Source organism: Oreochromis niloticus, linkage group LG9, assembly GCF_001858045.2.
Source record: "Oreochromis niloticus isolate F11D_XX linkage group LG9, O_niloticus_UMD_NMBU, whole genome shotgun sequence".
In the NCBI taxonomy this organism is placed as follows: Eukaryota; Metazoa; Chordata; class Actinopteri; order Cichliformes; family Cichlidae; genus Oreochromis; species Oreochromis niloticus.
This window is the reverse complement of record NC_031974.2, coordinates 31,040,062-31,062,688: the sequence shown is the minus strand read 5'-3', so window position 1 is coordinate 31,062,688 and position 22,627 is coordinate 31,040,062. Positions and strand designations below refer to the sequence as shown.

The following is a 22,627-nucleotide window of genomic DNA, read 5'->3' as shown; positions in this document are numbered from 1 at the left end:
GGATTGCATTTATATAGCGCTTTTCGGGACCCCTCAAAGCACTTTACAATACCACTATTCATTCACTCTCACATTCATACACTGGTGAAGGCAAGCTACAGTTGTAGCCACAGCTGCCCCGGGGCAGACTGACAGAGGCGAGGCTGCCATATCGCGCCATCGGCCATCGGCCCCTCTGGCCAACACCAGTAGGCGTAATAATATTTTGTGCTCTATAACTGAAATTCCTACAAATACATGTTCAATAATACCCCAAAATTACATTCAGTTGCAAAATTGACGCTATGGCTTTTTTGTAAATCCTGGCAGTAACTTTTTAAGACCCAGTGAGGTGTTTGATATGACACAGAGGGTTAATAAATCTGGTCCGTTACAATTAGTAATGTCTCAGTTTTAATTTTGAGAGATCTTGGTTTCTGTTACTGAGTTAGGCATGGGAGCTTGTGTTTTATTTATTTGATCATACTTACATTTTATGACCCATATGCACATTGTGTGCAAATGAACAATATTTTCCTGTTAAGTTAATAGAAAACAACAGTTGTATGAATAATGTTGATTTATTCCTTTAAATGCATTTCTAATCTCAGTGTGTGGAGAGGAACTAACTGCCCCATATGGCAACATTAATTCACCTGGTTATCCTGGAAACTACCCACCTAGTCGGGACTGCTACTGGACAGTAACAGTGGACCCTGGCCTTCTCATTACTTTTGCATTCGGGACTCTAAGTCTTGAACATCATCCTAACTGCAACTTTGACTTTCTAGAGGTAAGAAATGGCACATTACCCATTTCACTTTGAAAGCATGTTTTTGTGTTGTGTCCATATTTGCTGGGACAGTCCTCTTTTTGACCACATTATCTCACTCAGACCTGACACTTATACCTATCTACACTGTAAAGCGGGGTTAAATGCAGCCATACTGCTGAAATGAAAACACTGAAATTATTCCGTCTTACTCGTGTTTGCTACAGTTTGCTATTTTAGGAGGTATGTGCATAGGCTGAAACTACTACTTTTTCATCCTTACAGTTTTTCCTCTATTGTTTTGTGTCACCAAATGTAATAGATTCGGGATGGCCTTCTATCTGAAGATCCGGTTTTAGGAAAGTACTGTAGTACTGCATCTCCACCCCCCATACAGACCACTGGCCCAGCAGCATGGATTCACTTCCACTCTGACTTCTCTGTCTCTGACCGAGGTTTCCACATCACATACACAACATCACCAAGTAAGAAACCAGTCATACTGAGTTTAGCTTGGTTAAGTGTATACAGTCATGCCCAGAATTATCGGCACCACTGGAATTTTTCCAGAAAATGCACCATTTCTTTGTTACAACATTGTTACAATTACAAATGTTTTGTTATACACGTGTTTATTTCCTTTATGTGTGGTGGATCAACACAAAATACAGAGAAAAAAAGCCAAATTTGACAATGTTTTATGCAAAACTCCAAAAATTCTAAAAACTCCAAAAAAGCCTTGGTTGTGTGCAAGACATCATGAAATCTGAAGACTACCAAAACATTTTGGGGCGCAATGCAGGGCCCAGTGTCAGAAAGCTGGGTCTGCGTCAGAGGTCACGGGTCTTCCAGCAGGACAATGACCCCAAACACGCCTCTAAAAGCACCCAGAAATGGTAGAAGACATAGCGGTGGAGAGTTCTAAAGTGGCCAGCAATGAGTCCGGATCTAAATATGATTGAACACTAATGGAGAGATCTCAAAATTGTTGTTGGGAGAAGGCGCCCTTCAAATCTCAGAGACCTTGAGCAGTTTGCAAAAGAAGAGTGGTCTAAACTTCCAGCTGAGAGGTGTAACCAGCTTGTTGATGGTTATAGAAAGTGATTGATTGCAGTTATTTTTTCCAAAGGGCATGCAATCAAATGTTAGTTTTGGAGTTTTCTGTGAAACACTGTCCAATTTGGCTTTTTCTTCTGTTTTTTTATGTTGATCCACTACACATAAAGGAAATAATCACGTGTATACCAAAGCATTTGTAATTTTAACAATTTTCTGGGAGAAATGTTGCATTTTCTGGAAAAATTCCAGGGGTTCCGGTAATTTTGGCCCTGACTGTAAGACAGATATATAATTGTTTGTATTAAACACTTTTCATTTAGCATATATAAACAGAGAAGCAGTAAACTGTAGCCTGATGTTTATCCCTAAGATCTTGAAGAAACTGTAGATATGTACCTTTTATGTATTGCTTGCAACCATTTTTGGCACTTACTGTAAGGCCAGGCTTGCTCCAAAATTGTTGTGCAGAAAGAAAGCATGTTTTATGTTTTGTGCTTCAGTTACTGCTTCATCACAGAGATTTAGGAGTGCATTCTTGAAGAGTGAGATTTCTTTGCAAGGCCAGATGAAGATGTGATAAAAATGTAACCTAATTCTAAATTTGCTCTGTAATACCAGCTGCAAAATAATTTGGTGTCTGTTTCTTTAATACTGTGACAGTAGTTTCACATGCTGTGCAATGCGCTTCAAAGCGAAATGGCAGAAGAATGGCAAGAAAAGAGGAATAGAGGGAAGACAACATTGAACTTTGGACCCTATCCTGAAAATAATCAGGCCTTAAATGGACAACAGCTGATCAGTCCAATTATTTAGCAGTCCATGTCCGTGAAATTAGCAAATCCCCTGTTTTCTTCCCCCCCCCCCAAAATTAACCAACTGCAACTGTCCTGTTAATAATTGTATTACTTCTGATACAGTATAGCATCATTGACTGTCGTATGCTCTCCTGCTGCCATCTTGTGTCCTTCATGCTGTAGTTCTGGTCCATTTTTTTAATTATATTTGGTCAAAATTATTTGTTTCATGTTAAGCTAAATTGTAGCTAAAAGTGGAAAAAAAATGGAACTTAAAATGAAATGAAATATTTTAGTGCAGAGAGAACAGTTCTGGACTGAGAAACATCCTTACAGTTGTACTTTTTAGGGGATTTGAGACGCATTATTCCCATGGGGGTTTTGGCCCCCTTAGTTTCATATTGCACTTGCATATACTTAAGGGCTATTTTATGGGATCTGGACCTGTTTTAGAAAAAAACAATAAGGGTGATTTTCCTAACACTTTATGTTTTGTATATCCTAAAAAATATATTCAATGTTTTGCATTTTTGTGTGCCTACAATTTGTACAGAGTTTGGATAAATGCTGTAATTGTCAGTTGTCATTATTATCATTAACATATTTATTAACAGTATTATCTGTGCAATGCAATTCTTGGATGCTTGGTTTGATTATTCCTAGCAGTGTCAATATCCTGCTTTGTGAATTGTGTTGTGCTTCTAACTCTTTGTGCTTGTTTTTTCTTAGGTGACCCTGGTTGTGGTGGAACATTCACTGACAGTGAGGGGATTATTATTTCCCCCAACTGGCCCAACAACTATAACCACAACCGCCAGTGTATCTATTTGATCAGGTTGCCAGAAGGTGGGCAGGTGGCCCTCAACTTCACTGACATGGATCTTGAGAGTCACAGTGGCTGTGCTTTTGACTATGTGGAGGTAAGACCTATTTATGTCTCCCAGACAAATATTTTGTCCCCTCTTTTTTTCAGAATTTGATATGTGGAAAGAAATCTCACCATACTTAAAAAATGCAGTGATTTTTTTTAGACACCATTTTGAGAAAATGATTGATAGCCACAATCAGCCTGGGAGCTTACTAATACTTTCAGAATCCGACTTTTATTCACAAGTAAATCTGCATATACATGGACTCTGTACTGGTCCATATGAACTTCAAATTATTTAATTTAATTCAATTCAATTCCATTTTATTTATGTAGCGCCAAATCACAGTCGCCTCAAGGCGCTTTATACTGTAAGGTACACCCTTCAATAATGGATACAGAGAAAAACCCAACAATCATAGGACCCCCTATGAGCAAGCACTTCGGCAACAGTTGGAAGGAAAAACGCCCTTTTAACAGGAAGAAACCTCCGGCAGAACCAGGCTCAGGGAGGGGCGGGGCCATCTGCTGCGACCGGTTGGGGTGAAAGAAAGAAGACAGGATAAAAGACATGCTGTGGAAGAGAGACAGAGATTAATAATAACTACAAAGTTTTAAGCCTAATCTTAAAAGTAGAGATAGTGTCTGTCTCCTGAATCCAAAGTGGAAGTTGGTTCCACAGAAGAGGGGCCTGAAAACTGAAGACTCTGCCTCCCATTCTACTTTTAAATACTCTAGGAACAACAAGTAGGCCTGCAGTGCGAGAGCAAAGTGCTCTAATGGGGTGATATGGTACTACAAGGTCATTAAGATAAGATGGGGCCTGATTATTTAAGACCTTGTATGTTAGGAACAGGATTTTGAATTCAATTCTGGATTTAACAGGAAGCCAATAAAGGAGAAATATGCTCTCTCTTTCTAGTCCCTGTCAGTACTCTTGTTGCAGCATATTGGAATTACTGAAGGCTTTTCAGAGAGTTTTTAGGACATCCTGATAATAATGAATTGCAGTAATCCAGCCTAGAAGCAATAAATGCATGAACTAGTTTTTCAGTGTCACTCTGAGACAGGATATTTTTAATTTTAGAGATATTGCACAAATGGAAGAAAGCAGTCCTACATATTTGTTTATTATGTGCATTGAAGGACATGTCCTGGTCAAAAATCACTCCATGATTCCTCACAGTGTTACTGGAGGCCAAGATAATGCTGTCCAGAGTAAAAATCTTTCTAAACTTTTCAAGGCCAAGTACAATATCCTCAGTTTGATCTGAATTTAGAAGCAGAAAATTAGAGGCCATCCAGGTCTTTATGTCTTTGAGACACTCTTGCAGTTTAACTAATTGGTGTGCGTTATCTGGCGTCATGGATAGATAGAGTTGGGTGTCATCTGCATAGCAGTGGAAATGTATGCTATGCCTTCTGATGATACTGCCTAAGGGAAGCATGTATAATGTAAACAGAATTGGTCCTAGCACTGAACCCTGTGGAACTCCATAATTAACCTCAGTGTGTGAAGAGGATTTTTACATGAAGATCTTAATCAGATGCTGGAGTTGATACAGACTCATCTGAACAGACCAAATATCCACCAATTCGTATAGCTCTTATAATGTGTATGACTTGAAAGAAGTAACTTGCTCAATCATAACGTCTCTTGTATTTGTGTGTGTAGTAATCAGGTCAAGGTGTGGCAAGTGAAATAGAACTCAGTTTTCCAAAAGATGTGGTTAATCAAAGTCAATTTAAAAGAAGAGTAGGCCAAAATTCCTCCACAGCAATTGCCAGTTACTGCAAATGCTTGACTGCACTTCTTGCTGAAACATGTAAATGTGAAAAATATGCAAAGATAAGAAATCAGGGCGGGGTAAATACTCTTTCACAACACTTTAGACACCATTGCTCGCCAGAGAGTTGTTATCAGATTAACATTCCAGCTTCTGTCCTCTTGTTCCACCTCCTTTTTTTTCAGGTCCGTGATGGGAGAACAGAGACTGATCCTCTAATAGGGAAGTACTGTGGAAACACCCTGCCAGCTCCTGTTCTCTCATCCTCAAACGTCCTGTGGATTCGCTTCAAGTCTGACAGCTCAGTCAGTCGAGCTGGATTTAGGGCTGTCTATACTGTTGGTGAGATTTGTAGTGTGATATTTTGTATATTTTATGACATTTTATGCTATTTTTGTTTAAGAATATCCACTTCTCTTAGTTGGCAGTTAGAATTAAAGCTGCAGGGATAATACCTTGCCTATAATTGCCAAATTTTCCTTTCCTTGTTGTCCCATTAGTTAACGGAAAATATTTTACAGTGACAGGAGAATTTTTTTTTTTTAAAGTTTTTTTTAAAGCATAAATTTTATGCAGACTTGCTCAATCAAATATTTGTGTGTGTAATTATGTATATTTATGGACTTGATTTGGTAAATTCCACGTTCCAATATTAACCCCACTTGCCACTGACTAAACATTACCTCTCCCTCTCTCCAGCTTGTGGAGGTACTTTATCTGGGAGTGGGCAGTTTCACTCTCCCTACCACCCCAATGCATATCCCCATAATAAGGTCTGTGAATGGGTGATTAACCAGCCAGAGGGTTATGTGGTCACCCTTGACTTCCTGTCATTTGACGTCGAGGGAGGCTCCTGTCGATATGATTATGTTGAGGTAAATTCATTTTATATTAGTTCTCACAGTTAGATATTTTTACAGTACTCTGAGTACGACACACAACAATCTCAAATATAATAGAATAATTGCCTCATTATTTGACCGCTTCTTCTTTATCTTCCTATTGTTCTTCTTCTTTTTTATTATTATGGTTATTTATATTATTTCACTGTGATAAAAACATTAAGGAAGTGAAAATGTTGCAGACAATAAAAAGTGATAGATGACTGATATTATTTTACAGGGTGGGCCATTTATATGGATACACCGTAATAAAATGGGAATGGTTGGTGATATTAAAGTCCTGTTTGTGGTACATTAGTATATGTGAGGGGGCAAACTCCTCAAGATGGGTGGTGACCATGGTGGCCATGAAGAAGTCGGCCATCTTGGATACAACTTTTGTTTTTTCAATAGGAAGAGGGCCATGTGACACATCAAACTTATTGGTAATGTCACAAGAAAAACAATGGTGTGCTTGGTTTCAACGTAACTTTATTCTTTCATGAGTTATTTACAAGTTTCTGACCACTTATAAAATGTGTTCAATGTGCTGCCCATTGTGTTGGATTGTCAATGCAACCGTCTTCTCCCACTCTTCACACACTGATAGCAACACCGCAGGAGAAACGCCAGCACAGGCATCCAGTATCCATAGTTTTAGGTGCTGCACATCTCGTATCTTCACACCATAGACAATTGCCTTCAGATGACCCCAAAGATAAAAGTCTAAGAGGGTCAGATCGGGAGACCTTGGGGGCCATTCAACTGGCCCACGACGACCAATCCACTTTCCAGGAAACTGTTCATCTAGGAATGCTCGGACCTGGCACCCATAATGTGGTGGTGCACCATCTTGCTGGAAAAACTCAGGGAACGTGCCAGCTTCAGTACATAAAGAGGGAAACACATCATCATGTAGCAATTTCAAATATCCAGTGGCCTTGAGGTTTCCATTGATGAAAAATGGACCCACTATCGTTGTACCCCATTACCACACCAAACCATCACTTTTGTTGTTCCAACAGTCTTGGAGGGATCCATCCAATGTGGGTTAGTTTCAGACCAGTAGCGGTGGTTTTGTTTGTTAACTTCACCATTCACATAAAAGTTTGCCTCATCACTGAACAAAATCTTCTGCGTGAACTGAGGGTCCTGTTCCAATTTTTGTTTTGCCCATTCTGCAAATTCTGTGCGCCGATCTGGGTCATCCTCGTTGAGATGCTGCAGTAGCTGGAGTTTGTAAGGGTGCCATTTGTGAGTAGCTAATATCCGCCGAAGGGATGTTCGACTAATGCCACTCTCCAGTGACATGCGGCGAGTGCTACGCTGTGGGCTCTTGCTGAATGAAGCTAGGACAGCCACTGAAGTTTCTTCATTAGTGACAGTTTTTCTTGCGTCCACATTTTGGCAAATCCAACACTGAACCAGTTTCACGAAACTTAGCAAGCAGTTTGCTAACTGTAGCATGGGAGATGGGTGGTCTCGTAGGGTGTCTTGCCTTGAAATCTGCTGCAATGACCCGGTTACTGCGTTCACCAGATATCAACACAATTTCGATCCGCTCCTCACGTGTTAACCTCTTCGACATGTCAATGGCTGTGAACAAAGAGAAACTTTTAAATAACTCATGAAAGAATAAAGTTACGTTGAAACCAAGCACACCATTGTTTTTCTTGTGACATTACCAATAGGTTTGATGTGTCACATGGCCCTCTTCCTATTGAAAAAACAAAAGTTGTATCCAAGATGGCCGACTTCTAAATGGCCACCATCTTGAGGAGTTTTCCCCCTCACATATACTAATGTACCACAAACAGGACTTTATTATCACCAACCATTCCCATTTTATTACGGTGTATCCATATAAATGGCCCACCCTGTACATCAAAAAAAAAACATATCCAGAGGCTGCACAGTATCACCACAAGAAACCACAAGAAACATTTTCATTCATTCACAAAACAAAAATATAAACAGATGTACATTTCAGTAATTGCAATAATTATGAGGAAATCCTGGTTCAAATCCTGATTTATGGATATGAAGGTGTGATTAATGTACCTACTGTTAAATACCTGGAATGGAATATAATCTAGGCTTAATAGGGATGACATCTTAGGCTGTTTTTATGCTCACCACGTCACTTTTGTTGTGGGTGTTGCATGACGGTTTTCACATCAGTTCTTGTGTCATGGTAACATGGTGAGATGACGGTCCACCTCTGTACTGGAGCTTGTCCTTCAGATTCTCACAGTACATCAGGACCTGTTCCCTCCTGAATTCACACCTCACATGGTTTAGTGTGAGGGACATGTTTAAGTAGGTGGAGGGGCAGCACGTTGGGGAAGGTAGTGGAAGGGTGAAGGCCTAAGCTGGGAGTGGGCCATTCCCCAGGGGGCCCATGTGGGGTGTCGTTCTCCATTCTCAAGGTGTAGGTGGGGTTTTTTTTGGTTTAAATGATTTCAGATATGGGTTAAGGATTAGTGAGTGACCACATCTAACTCCATACATCAATACTTTGTGGTCTGCTGAGACTGCCTACTCCATTACACCATCTTACCTTAATTTCCTTTCTCATGTAAACAGCTGTATTTAACTTAAATGTTAAAAATTTCTGTCTGGTTACAGCTATCACTAACAAAAACTCATCACATGTGTAAAGCTCAGTATGGTAAATTGTTTTAAATGATTTTATGTTTTTGGGGGGGGGGGGGGGGGGGGGGGGCGTTGGATATATGTGAATAGTTCCCTCTGGTGGCATTTTAAATAGTTAATTAGTTAATTTTATATTTTTTATATTTATATTTTATATTTCACCTACAAATGTAACAGTGCATGTGCGTTATTCATACTTGAACTCATGGCAGTTAAATGAGCACATGCTTTGTCCTGTTTCTAGGTGAGGGATGGAGCCACGTCAAGCTCTCCTCTGCTGGGGACATTTTGTGGTGCTGAGATTCCCCCCAGGCTTCAGTCTACTCAGCGATCTATGTACATCAAATTCACCACCGACTCCTCTGTCAGCAACCACGGCTTTGAAGCAGCCTATGACTCTGCCATAGAGGGTAAGAGAAATATCAGTGTTTCTCATTGAGTACTCTAAATGACAAATATTTTGTTGATCACCAGATATGATGGCAATTTGCTAAGTACTATTGGTTTAGTCTCTTGGCTTTTATAGGATTTGTTTTTTCTCAGTTTTTAAATGGATCTTTCTTAAAATGTATCGTTTGTTTTTTTGCTTAAAAAATTTATATTGTTTGTTTGCCTGGATGACATTTCTTTCCTTTTTGAAAGAAACACTCAAAAAACCCCATGAGACTTGACTGTGAGTAAACACAGATACCGACAGAAATGTGGAAAGTTTGTAATCAAGTTAATTCACTGTAAATAAGATGAAATTTTAGTATTTGTAATGTAAGCTCATGAATTTATTATAACCGAGTGTGTATTTGAAACTGCTGTTAACCCATTTAAGATAACTGATAAACTGACTTGTGCAGCATATGTATGTTAATACAGTCTGATATTTACTAACAGCTAGCAAGTTTTAAGCCTTTAAAACTTTAAAGAAGGGACAGCAGCACTCCTGCTCTTTTTAAACCTGCTTTTTTACATGACATTAAGTTCCAATTATTTAAGCGCCATTCATACCTGTCTTTAAGCTTTAAAGCTCAAGCTCAAAAGTATGTTGATCTCTAATTTGCTTTTTTCCATATTCCAGGCTGTGGTGACACCTTGACCAGTCCTTCTGGCACCATTACAAGCCCTGGTCATCCCAGCAGCTACCCCCACGGTGCCAATTGTACCTGGTACATCAGTGTTAGCCCAGGCAACCTGATTCGGCTGACATTTGAGTCATTCAACTTAGAGTACCATACTAATTGTAACTTTGATTATCTGGAGGTCTACGACAACGGTACAGTGCAAACCGGAAACAAGATTGGAAGGTACACATGGACACCATGCACACACAACTGCACATATATGCACTCAACAACCACTTTGCATCAACATTTGTACACAAGTGTGCATGTTGATTGTATAATGATAATGATGATGATTGTATGATTCATACAGTCATACAGTTGTTGCATATTTATACAGAAGAGAAATAAAATTATTAAAAATGTTAAAAAGTCATCGTGTCAAGAATATTCAGCAATAACTAACTAACTAACTCGCAAAAGTTGGTGTTGGTCTTGGAAGTCATCCAAACTAACTTAAACTGTTAGCTTCACAGTTAATTTAAAGAAGTAAGCCTGATTCATTATTTGTTTTACATAGAGACAAATAAAAAGTCACAAAAAGTGGTACCATAAGTTGGGATGCCATGTAAAATGTGAATAAAAAGTTTTTTGGGGGGGAAAAATTCATTTTAGCAACAAAAGTCTGGGAAAGTTGCATGGTGGGACAGTCTCACCAGTATGGGTTGACTGAGTATAATTAAAAAAAATGTAAATAAAATACCGAGAGGCTTGTGTCAGTGGGCAAATATTTCCCAAAACAATCTCAACCTTTGGTGTTTTAGTGTTATTCTAAATCCATGTCACAGAGCGGCTGTGTGCAGGCAGAAAAGGACCCAATCGCAGACTCAAACTCAAAGGAACACAGCTTTATTGCTGAGTGGCAAAACAATACAAAACTATACTGGAAAATGATAAACTAAACACACGGAGAGACACACAGGGAAACATAGCTGACACAAATTAACTAGACACACTGAACATGGGCACATGATTTTCACAATAAAACAAGAAGCAGGAGTGGAGGAGTGGCAGACTAGAGGGAACGAGGGAACACGAGGGAGAGAGAGAGAGAGAGGGCAGACGTGATGGGCTGGGGAAACATAGATAAACATGACGGAGTGGAACACAAGGAGAGGAAACAAGGCACACATACACACATAAGCACAAACACAGACACAGCGAGGGAGAGACAGAGGGCAAAGACATGGGGGAAAATCCAATAAACAAATCTAAAACGAACCACCAATAGAATAAATCTAGACTAACACAGAGGACTAAAACATAAATAATAATACAAAATTACAAAAACACAGAAAAAGTTAAACCGCTGGGTCACCAACCCAGGACCGTGACAATCCAGCCCTTAAATCATTTTGTTCTTAACAAATTACCTTTGTAGAAGAGAAGGAGGAGAATTCAAGGAAATCTTTGTATAAAAGGAAAGTAAAACAAGATTTTTGATGAATATATATTTCTTTCTTTATCAGTAAAGGCTCATGTTTTCAATAACACAATGCCACAAGAATCAAAATGAGGATATCTTTTTCCAGAAGAACAATAATAATAATTTGTTATGTTGTCTTTGGACTAAGTTTAATTTCAAAGGATGCTTTGAATGATTTGTCACTCCATGCATTGTTATGGATGTGTTGATTATCCAGCTACTATAACAATGCTGTTTTGTTTTGGTATTTTTACTTTACTGCTTTAAAAAAGGCTTGTTACTTTATAATACATTTTTTTTATCCTTCTCATTTTGATGTGTAGAATGATGCAAACTGCATTTAAGTTACAAAGCAATTAGGTTTGCACAGTGTAAAGGTTTGGATTGTTTTGTACATGCTGGTACATGTATAAATTTGTCTACATGTTGCATTTTGTATGTGCAGGTACTGTGGTCGCTCAGTGCCTCCATCCATCACGAGTACTGACAACCAGCTGACCCTGCTATTTGTGTCTGACTCAAGTTTAAACACAGAAGGATTCTCTGCTAGCTATATCTCCATCAATGCCAGCACAGGTACATGGTTATCTTTCCCAAAACAGAGCATAGAATTTTTAACACAGCTTTTCCAGACATCCTAGTTTTTTTGCAAACAGATAAAAAAAAATATTTCCCAAAAATCAAAAACTACCAGGTTCAAAATTATTAACCTCCTAATGCAAATAGTACCCTTTTTTTGTTGGATAAGTGCCTAAAGTCATATGACACACATCTCTTGAGCAATCCCAGCCCATTTTTCTTTTTTCACAAGGCCTCCAGTTTTATAGGCTTCTGGCATTGACCTGGGTCTTCAGTTCATCCCACAGATGGAACTCAAGTGCAGGCTAGTCAGTAATATTCACTTTGGTCTTCTGGAGGTGGTACTTTATGAATAGCAATGTATGTTCTGGACCATTGTCATGCATCAAGATAAAGTGATGACCCAGGCTCAGTTTGATGGTGACTGCCTGTGGTTTTCTTTCTTCACATATCCTTGTTTCTTCTCGATTCCTTCCACCTTGAAGAGATTCCTAGTTCCAGATACACTGATAATACTCCTATCATTGTGTTTTACTGTGGGGACGGAGGTCATTGGCCTTTCGCCTTTCCCTTCTTCCTTAAAAGAGCTAGTTGTGTGTCATCTATTCTAAGAACACACTTCTAGCATCTTTCCTTACCTTACCTTAGCATACTTCAGTCTGGCTTCAAGGTGTCTCTAAAACTGGAGTTTTTCTTCATCTGCAACCCTGCAGTCCATTCCTGTGAAGAGTTCTAGTCATTTCTTTATTTGAGACTACAATTTCTGACTTGGCCAAACCATTCATTAGTGTTCTGGAGTCTTTGAAATTGATTGCTGTCTATCTGTCAAACACTCCATGATGCTGCCAAGCTTGTTCTTTAATTTACAGATGATACTTCTCCCTCCAGTTCTTGACACTTGAAATGCTGTGATAATTTTGTACATCTACTTCCTGCTTTGTGAGGGTTTGTGAAATAGCTTCTCTAAGTTTAAATTCTGAACTTATTTCTTGTGTTTTTTGGCACAATATGTTTTGAAGTGACAGCTCAGCCCCTCCTTATGTTTTTATACCACGTGTAAATTTGGAGATAATTTAAAGTTTTAACTTGATTTTAAAAGCTTTAAGCATTAAAGAGTTGTACCACAGCATTGCCCAGAAATGCTTTATGCTATGGCTCAATATAAGTCAGTTTTTCAGTGGACTTTTAATCCGGACCCTGGTATTTTATTTTCTAAAATAATTCTGTTATTGTGTGCAGACAGAAAGAATTTATAAAAATGATGTGCTGCATTAAAGAAGAACAGGGAAAAATTTGACAAGAACTTCAAAAACTTGACAAAAATTTCACAGGGGGACTAATAACTTTTTTCTCATCTGTATATGGACATAGATATTGTACCTCACCTGTCAATTCAGGTGTTTTCAGTCACAGTGTATAAAATCAGACACCTAGTCATACAGTCTGCCTGTACAAACATCGTACAGTTTTCAAGATCAGTTTTAGAATTTAATCAAGAAAACGACATTTTAGGTTGCAGAAAAGTGAGCAGGGATTTTTCCATGCTTCGCTGCTTTTTCTCATGCAAAAAATAATATCATAGTCAGATTGTAATTTTTTAAAAACATTATTTCCCCCTTTTCTGTCTCAACAGACTGTGGCCAGACTTTCACCACCCCTACTGGGTCTTTCAGTTCACCCAACTACCCACAATATTACCCCAACAGTAGAGACTGCATCTTCAAGATAATTGTGGACGTCAATATGCAGATTATGCTGAACTTCACTGATTTTGAGTTGGAGGGGCTCCATCCTTCTTGCAGCTTTGATTTTGTGGAGATCAGGTGAAGAAAACATTTTCTGCCTACTTGGAAGAAAACTGCTGTACAGTTTTATCCGTAATACTTTTTACTCAGACCACTGACATGTTGAACTTCCACTGTCTCAACTAGGGACGGTGGCTTTGAGACATCTCCCTTGATTGGTAAGTTCTGTGCCAATCAACGGCCTCCAGTTCTGATGTCGCACAGCAACCGTTTGTGGGTTCGATTCAAATCTGACACCTCAGTCACTCGTCCCGGATTCATGGCTCACTGGGACGGAACACAAACTGGTGAGGTTCAAATATATGTGATGCCAGTTTTTACTATTTCAGCTTTTTCTTTATCAAGTTTAATTTTAAGTAAGTCTTTGACATTATGGGCTATAATTAATTTTTATAATATACTATAATACTAATAGAATTAAATTTATAATACCACCAAATTCATGCATTTTGCCAGGGCATCTGCACTTTTGCAACAAACGTCTGTAAGTTACCTATTATTTCAGTGGCACATGTCAAAGGTTAGCAGCCATCTGGAAGTAGAGAAATGGCCAAGGCCAAGTTTCTAAGTGAATTTAAAAAACATAAAGTTGTGTTCTGGACAGTGTGTTGCTTTGGCCCACAGGTTCTTGTGTTTCATATTGACCTATACCACCTACTTGAAGTAACACTGGTTAACTTGACCCCCAAAACAAAAATCAAACTAATACTTTATCTGGTCTTTCCTTAATTGTTAGAATAGTGTCATTCATCTACAATTATGTGGCTGAGCAGTTTGTATGTGTGTTTTAAAATACTTTAAATCTCGATGCTTGTGATTATGCATTCTAACAACCTGAGCAGGATGAGATCAACTAAATTTGTGTATAAATTTATATATATATATATGTATGTAAAAACAAGATCTGGGCTATCAACACCTACGCCCTGCCCGTGATCAGGTATCTGGCTGGGATAATAAGCTGGCCAAAGGAGGAGATAGAAGCCACTGACATTAAGACAAGGAAGCTCCTGACCATGCATGGAGGGTTTCACCCCAAGTCCAGCACCCTGAAACTGTACGCTAAGCGGAAGGAAGGAGGCCGGGGACTGGTGAGTGTCAGCACCACAGTCCAGGATGAGACAACGAACATCCACGAATACATCACGAAGATGGCCCCAACTGACAGCGTGCTCAGTGAATACCTCAGGCAGCAGAAACCTAAGAAAGAGGAGGAAGGACAGGCCCCTGCACATCATGGAAGGACAGGCCCCTGCACGATATGTACCACCGGCATGGTGGCTGATATCCAGTAATCCTACCAGTGGCTGGACAAAGGACTGAAAGGCAGCACAGAGGCACTAACCATGGCAGCACAGGAACAATCTCTGAGCACAAGATCCATAGAAGCTGGGTATCACACCAGTCAAGACCCCAGGTGCAGGCTGTATAAAGATGCCCCTGAGACAATCCAGCACATAACAGCAGGGTGTAAGATGCAGTGACTCCCAAGCTAGGTTGAGTGTCTCAAGCAGATCCCGGGAACAACATCGGAGATCTCTGTCCAGAAGAGCGCAGTCCTAGGAACAGCTAAGATACTGCGCAGGACCCTCAAGCTCCCAGGCCTCTGGTAGAGGACACGAGCTTGAAGGATTGACCGCCCAGGGCGAGCATGGAATTTTTAATACATACAAGAAGGCATCGGTGGGCAAGAGACGAAAATAGGGCGTTGTTGGAATGCTACTACACAAGTAACCCTGGCAGAAGAGGTTACATGAATAGGATGAGGGACCTATGGATTCTTCGATACCCAACATCCACAATGTCTTAAACTATATATAGGTTATATAATTTTTTGTAAAGAGGACCTGAAACACTGAAAGAAACCTCTCCACTGTCCACCTGCTGATTGAAGCTTATGAGGGAATTGTCTAGCTATACTTCTATCTTCTTATCTAAGGCGTAAGCCAGCTGACCAGTTGATATGTTTCACGAGACTTTATTTCATACCTTTAATAATAACAAGAAATGTTTACCCTTCACTGTACAACAATTACAGTATATAGAAAACAGTACTTTTTCATTTGAAGTTTGATTGTAACAGTAAAATATAAAAAAAATAAAAATGTGTTTTCTGTCTTTTTTCTCTCTCATCTACACGTTTGATTTTATTCTTTGTTCCAAGGCTGTGGAGGGACGTTGACAACTGCATCTGGAGCATTCTCCTCTCCTAACTACCCACTACCCTACCACCCAAATGCTGAGTGCTACTGGAACATTAGGACCAGCCAGGGCAACAAACTCCTGCTCTCTTTCTCTGATTTCCATCTGGAATCTAATGCTAACTGTTATTATGATTATGTGGCTGTGAGTATTCTACCTCTAAGTCATATGGGTGCATTATTATGCAAGACTAAAGTATACAAGTAGATGAATGTTTCATTTTGGGGCATATTCAAACATTTTCTAATGAATGTACATAACTGTAGCTAAACATAGATGCGTAGCAGGCCTACTCAGCTTGGTGTTTGAAAACAACAACAACAAAGTCATTACAAAGCTAGATAGAGGTAGGTTTTTTTCAGTTTAGGGTATAAAACAACTTGCTTGGAGGTGTCAGTGGAATCTAAAATACTTGGAGAGAGCCAATACTAAGCCCAGAGGCTTTATCAGCCCACATTGTTCATGATTGGAGAAAAAAGGAGAGAAATAAGGAGTCAAGGTTTAGTTCTTTCTTGTAGTTTTTATTCTAATGAATACTAGAAGCCAGTATAACTCTGCTAAGAGCGGACTGATGTGCTCTCCTTCATTGGTTTTCATTAATAACCTTGCAACAGAATTCAGGATAACCTGCAGCCTATTTGTAGTTTTATGGGGAAGCCCAACAAAGGGAGCACTGTAGTGACCCACTTTACCAGAGATAAATACATTAGTTTTTCAGCATAATGACAAGTCAGGAAGGGTCATATTTTGGTAATGTTCCTAAGTCTGAAGAAAGCTATCCTGGTAATGAAGTTTTAAAGCACATTTCAGAATCTAAAATAACTCCAAGAAGGAAGTCAACTAGAATTTTCAAATTGATACCATAGGTGCAGCAACTAAAAATCTTGGATGAGTTTGAATCTCAATCATATCAAGGCCAGAGGTTAGAGGTCAAGTTTTCTGAAAATGGATTTTGGAAGTGATACCATGAGTGTATCTACTAGGAGGCTGAGGGGTAGCACTGGTGGCTGCCAGTATTTTAGGTTGATGTAATTATGACAAAGTAGTACATATTTTGTTAGATTTTGTTTGGGTTTTGTTTTTCATACACAAATGTAAACAAGTTGTTACTCCCTCTGTTGAAAATAACACACCATAATTACCACTTTCAAAAATTTCAATTATTGAAATTGTTTTTCCTTAGTTCATTTTATTTCTTCAGTTCATTTTGTTTCTGTTATCTGTTTCTGTTAGGTACATGATGGCAACAGCAGCAATGCTCCACAACTGGCCAAGCTGTGTGGCAGTGACCTGCCGAGTACCATCAACTCTTCCAGCAATGAGCTGTACGTCAAACTCCGCACAGACAGCAGTGTCAATGCAGGAGGCTTCCTTGCATCCTACACTTCTCGTAAGAAAACATATTTTGTTTCTTTACATTATATGTGTTTGTGAATTTAAATAATTACAAAGATTTGGAACAATTCTGATAATTTATGAGATATTACCAGAGATGGCCAAAATTGTATTTAAATTAGTGCTATTAGCCGTAACCGCATTAACACGGCATCAGCTTGTTCACGCGTTAGTGCCGTGCGCACAGAGCGATCCACCCTAACTCGCTAACAGAGATTTGCTGCGCTAATGCGGTAATGGCGTTAATGTCATTTTAATGAGATTAACGCTGACTGCACTAATTTAAATAATAGAAGTGTTGGATAAAAACATCAGGCCACAAGGTCAGATAAAATTAGTCATCATCAGTAATAACTGAAATACTTGAGTTCACTATATATGCTATTACATAACTTTCTTGTTCTTGTAAAGATGGCTAACAAATGATAATGATGTTCCTGCACATATTCTTTTTAATAATTTCCATTTATCGGAGTAGGAATGCCATGTGTGATTTTCTTATTGTGTTGAACATTTCTTTTTTTCAGAATGCAATAGTATTTTGATCTCTGGCAAACACAGAGGAGTGATCGAGTCACTGAACTTTCCCAACAACTATCCAGACAACAGCCAGTGTAGCTGGACAATCCAAGCCAGCGGTGGAAATACCGTCAACTACACCTTCACAGCCTTCCAGCTAGAGGCCAGCTCTGCTGCTTGTACATTTGATTACATTAAGGTAACACATCCACATCTCTCAACATTATAAAAGAAAAGAAATAAAAGAAAGAATGACTCAAAACTCTCACCAGGCATGTTTGTAAATAAACAAAATTTGATTTTGTGCATTTTTTCAATGCAATTTGTTTACAAAAACTTAAATACTTGTAAATACAACTGACCCCTTTGTTTTTTATTATGTGACATTAACTAAAAATAACAGTTACAGAAATTTGCAACCATCCCAATAAAATAAACATCTATAAATTGGCTGCTGAAATAAGTTTCAACATTTTGTGAGTTAATGATTTGCTTAAATGACTGCTACTTTAACATTATCTTTTTTTTCCCTCCTTCACTGATAAAACGTCCTCATTATGCAACTTTTGGCAGACCTACAAAAAGTAATAAGAACTTAAGCTGCATGATTCATGAGTTTAAGGGAGAGCAGCAGGATAACAACTAGAAAACCATGGGAAATTTGCCTGTTTTTAAATGTTACCTGTCAGAGATGCCAAAGGACATCTGAGGTGTAATGACTTCAATGGCAGATGCTATTAATGGCAGATTCAATGGCAGATGTTATTACATGTCACAGTCATACTGTGACATGTAATAACATGTCACAGTATAACTGAGGAAATCTGTGATGTTAAGGAGCAAATTCTCTCTACACCTCTTTATCTGCTAACTCATGAAATCTTTGTCACCTGTGAAGTGCCCTTTGAACACTGAGTTGTCTGAGCAAAACTCAAAATAATGAACAAGCTAGTGGAGGAAATGTCAGTGGCAAACATCATTGAATTATTCTTACCTGCTTGGGCACATCGTGTCATTTCCAATTAACATCAAAGGAGATCAAAGGTTTCCTTGCATGGCTGGCTCAAACTACCAGATTGTTCCCAATTTTTCACAACTGTCTCAACCACTGAATGAATTACAATGCAAAGGATGTATGTCAGACTGCTTTTCAAGACCTGTCTGGTCTCCCCGTTCATCCGGGGTCATCACCGATGCCAGTGATGTAGGCCTGGGAGCATGAGTTTGGAAAAGAGGAAGTACTGGAGAATTGCAGTGATGTTCTGAATAGAATAGGCAGAACTTAAGAATTCTGCCACTGAGAAGTGTTTGGCTCTGGTATGGCCTGGAAAGGCGGCGATGCCAACTGGAAGGGGAATGCTTTACTGTGGTCCCAGACCACTTTGCTCTATATTAACACTAGAACGAGCAAACACTTTTTTAATGTAATTAACAATGTAGGCTGTGCAATCATTCCACACTGGAAAAAGAACAGTTCAAAGAAATTGTAGAAAGCCCCAAATTACCATGGCATTTCTGCCCATTTTCAGTGCATACTTTCTGCTTTCTCCATATATCATTGTCTTAGCTCTATGATGGGCCTAACCAAGAAGCACCTCTGATTGGCACATTCTGTGGGTACACTCCTCCCCCGGCCGGCAGCACTACAAGCTCAGCCCTCAACATTGTGTTCAGAACTGATTCATCTGTTTCGACATCAGGCTTCCAGATGATGTGGTACCAAAATGGTAAGAGGGAAATATATTTGATTGGTACAGACCAGATCAAGAGAACCATTACAAATATACTGTGTACTATAGTATTTAAAATAGTTTTTAAAACATTTATATAAATAAATGAAATTGAATTTTTATATTTTTAAATACATGCTACTAACTTAGCACAGAGACCTAATCTCTCAAGCGTGTTCTGGATCTGCTCTGGGGTCTCCTCCTAAGTGAACATACCTCACCTTGAAGCCATCAAGAAGGCATTCTGGTGTGTTGCTCAAACCACCACATGCGGAGGAGTTTTCACTCTTCACTGAGTCCTTCCTGATCAAACTTATCACCTTATCAATATGGAAGATCTCTGACGCCCTCATTTCATTTGTCAGTTTTTACAATTTTATTTTTTCCTTCACTATCCAGAGATCATGGCCGTAAGTGAGAGCAGGAATGTCAACCAGTAAATCAACCACTCTCTCCCTTCAGCACAACTGACCAGTGTAACTAAATGCTGACTAATAACAGAAATACTACATCTCATATACCAAGAACAGATGCATCCACACACTGAACTGCTGATATAATACATACACTCATCACTGTGTTTGTTACCACACCTCTTCTTGTCATAAATGTCCTGAAATGATGTAGAGGTGCAATGTTGTAAGTCTGATCTTACCATGAGGACTACATCTCCTTTGTCTCTTCAGATTGTCACACATATAGAGAGAAGGTGCGACTTTTGCATGTAGTGGAGGTCATTTGTGTTTGATGGTATACTATAAAGGCAGTTTTAAGTTTATACTACACTTGGCAGCTGGGTGTTGGTTTTGATCTCTGGTTTTGACAAGAGTTAATGCTTGCTTTATTGAATCTTTTCTCATGCTTTCTTTTCACCTTCCTTTCTTCTGCTGACAAATCTTTTCGTTAAAAATGTTGGTTTAGTCTAAATAGTTACTTAAATAAAATAATACTAATTTGATGCATGATTTAGTGATTTCTGTGTCCCTGCAGGTTGTGGTGGGGATCTCTCAGGTCCCAGTGGCTCCTTCAACAGCCCAGGCTACCCTAACAGATATCCAGATAATAGAGAATGTATATGGTATATCACCACATCAGCTGGCAGCAGTATAACTATCACCATCCATGAATTTGATGTTGAGTACCACCAAGACTGCAACTATGATGTGCTGGAGGTAAGATATGGATCTTTTCTCTACTAGATGTTGGCTTAGTAGTAGACAGTTCATAAGCATACCAAAAGCTGAATTCATGACAAAACTCATATTATCTTAATTCAGTTCAATTTAATTAAATATCAGTTTTACTTATATAGCACCGAATGACAAAAAAATAACGGCCATCAGCACTGTACACAGACTGGTGCGTAATAAGCAAGTGAATAATGCGGCAAACAGAATTGAGATGGGAAACTGTTCTCTCAGTTGAGAGAGAGAGAGAGAGAGAGAGAGAGCTGTGCAAGAAATGTGATGTTATCGTAGTGAAAGCAAAACTGCCAAAGTAAGAGGGAACTCATGACAATGTTGTTCGTCATGTGAAGCATAGTTTTGATCTTCTTTTGCTGCTGGTTCAGTGAATTTTGGTAAGAGAGTGACGAATATTTGAGATGTCGGCTTCCTGCACCCGACGGTGTGTCCATGTACTCGACCCGAGGGTCAAACTTTGTGTTTACATCGTTGTGCTAAATCCGTTTACCTGTTTGGTAGCTGTTGAAATAGTTTTGTGAGCTTTAAGCTGAGATTCTGGCGTTTCTGGCAAAATAAATTTCTATTTAAAAATCAATTCAGGATCATCGCGCAATAATCGCAATAATGTTATATAATGATATCGCATTATTCAAACCTAAAATCGATTTGAATCAGGAAATCAATTTTTTAAACCCACCCCTAATCACAACCCCCACCCCAAAGTGCTTTACACTGAAATTTAAAGACCTCACAATAATAGAGAGAAAATCAGATGACCCCAAGGACCTGAGCAAGGACTTGGTGACACTGGGAAAGAAAAACTCACCCTAGATGACTGAAACTATTGTGATCGATTGGGGTTCATGGCAGAAGGCAACAAATTGTTGATTGTTGACTTGATTTCTTTTTGATTTGATTATTTATTGAATTGATGTTATTTCCCCTCAGGTTTATGGAGGGCCAGACTTGTCAGCCCCACAGCTGGCTAAGCTATGCAGCACTACATCCACCCCAATGCATGTCTCCAGCACAGGCAACCTTCTCACTGTGCGCTTCAAATCTGATGCCTATGTCAGTGGTCGAGGATTCAATGCAAGCTGGACTGAAGTCCAGGGAGGTGGGTAGGCATCATTAAGTGCAGCTTTTACAGCTCTGCATGCTCCTTCTGCATACAGCATCAGAGCTTTGGGTCTTGCAGTTTGATTATAGATTTTGTAGCTGGGTGGAATATTTTATAGAAATTTAGTTGTTGTAGTGTCAACTGGATTGAAGTTGTCACTACTGCAGTAGTTTTGACTGCTGACGATTCACCATCTGCTATCTTTCTGCCATTTTAAATTACAAAGCCTTAAGAGTTTATGTATATATACAGTACTCTGTACGTTTTATTAAACTCTTTTTCTTCTTGCAGGCTGTGGAGGCCCAGTCACAGCTCCTTCAGGGGAAATCCATTCTCCTTTGTATCCCAACAGCTATCCAAACAATGTGGATTGTTCCTGGGTCATCAGCGTGGATCCCAACCACCGTGTCTTTCTGAACTTTACAGACCTGGACATTGAATATCACAGCAGCTGTGACTTTGACTATGTGGCTGTAAGTGACTGAATAACAACAACTAATATTCAAGCAGCTGTGTTTGGTTGTTGCTATGTGCTCTATCTAAGGCTGACAAGGCAAAGACTGGCAAAAGCACTATCACTGCTTGAAAAGCCAGCAAACTAAGAAAGTCCAGAGTAAACTTTTCATTCTTGTGCCTGATTTATTAATAAACATGTAGCCTAAAATTTTGTTTACGCTTCCATTCAGTGTGACTCAACACAATTATGCTGTTTCTAAATTTTTTTAATGTAACTTTTATTTTTTATTTTATTTGATGCGCA

At 39.1% G+C, this 22,627-nt stretch overlaps 1 protein-coding gene across 1 annotated transcript in view; it reads left to right on the top strand.

The window, feature by feature from the left end:
* The window catches only part of cubn (cubilin (intrinsic factor-cobalamin receptor)), a 75,724-nt gene that overhangs the window by 12,883 nt on the left and 40,214 nt on the right, over positions 1-22,627 (top strand). Inside the window, exons 15-31 of the mRNA XM_005460453.4 lie at positions 591-772; positions 1,074-1,236; positions 3,334-3,524; positions 5,445-5,601; positions 5,959-6,134; positions 9,040-9,205; positions 9,865-10,090; positions 11,779-11,909; positions 13,546-13,735; positions 13,844-14,004; positions 15,882-16,063; positions 17,153-17,309; positions 17,842-18,032; positions 19,401-19,560; positions 20,554-20,735; positions 21,696-21,864; positions 22,159-22,340. Of these exons, the coding sequence (XP_005460510.1) occupies positions 591-772; positions 1,074-1,236; positions 3,334-3,524; positions 5,445-5,601; positions 5,959-6,134; positions 9,040-9,205; positions 9,865-10,090; positions 11,779-11,909; positions 13,546-13,735; positions 13,844-14,004; positions 15,882-16,063; positions 17,153-17,309; positions 17,842-18,032; positions 19,401-19,560; positions 20,554-20,735; positions 21,696-21,864; positions 22,159-22,340 (2,966 nt within the window). The remainder of the gene's footprint in view (positions 1-590; positions 773-1,073; positions 1,237-3,333; positions 3,525-5,444; positions 5,602-5,958; positions 6,135-9,039; positions 9,206-9,864; positions 10,091-11,778; positions 11,910-13,545; positions 13,736-13,843; positions 14,005-15,881; positions 16,064-17,152; positions 17,310-17,841; positions 18,033-19,400; positions 19,561-20,553; positions 20,736-21,695; positions 21,865-22,158; positions 22,341-22,627) is intronic.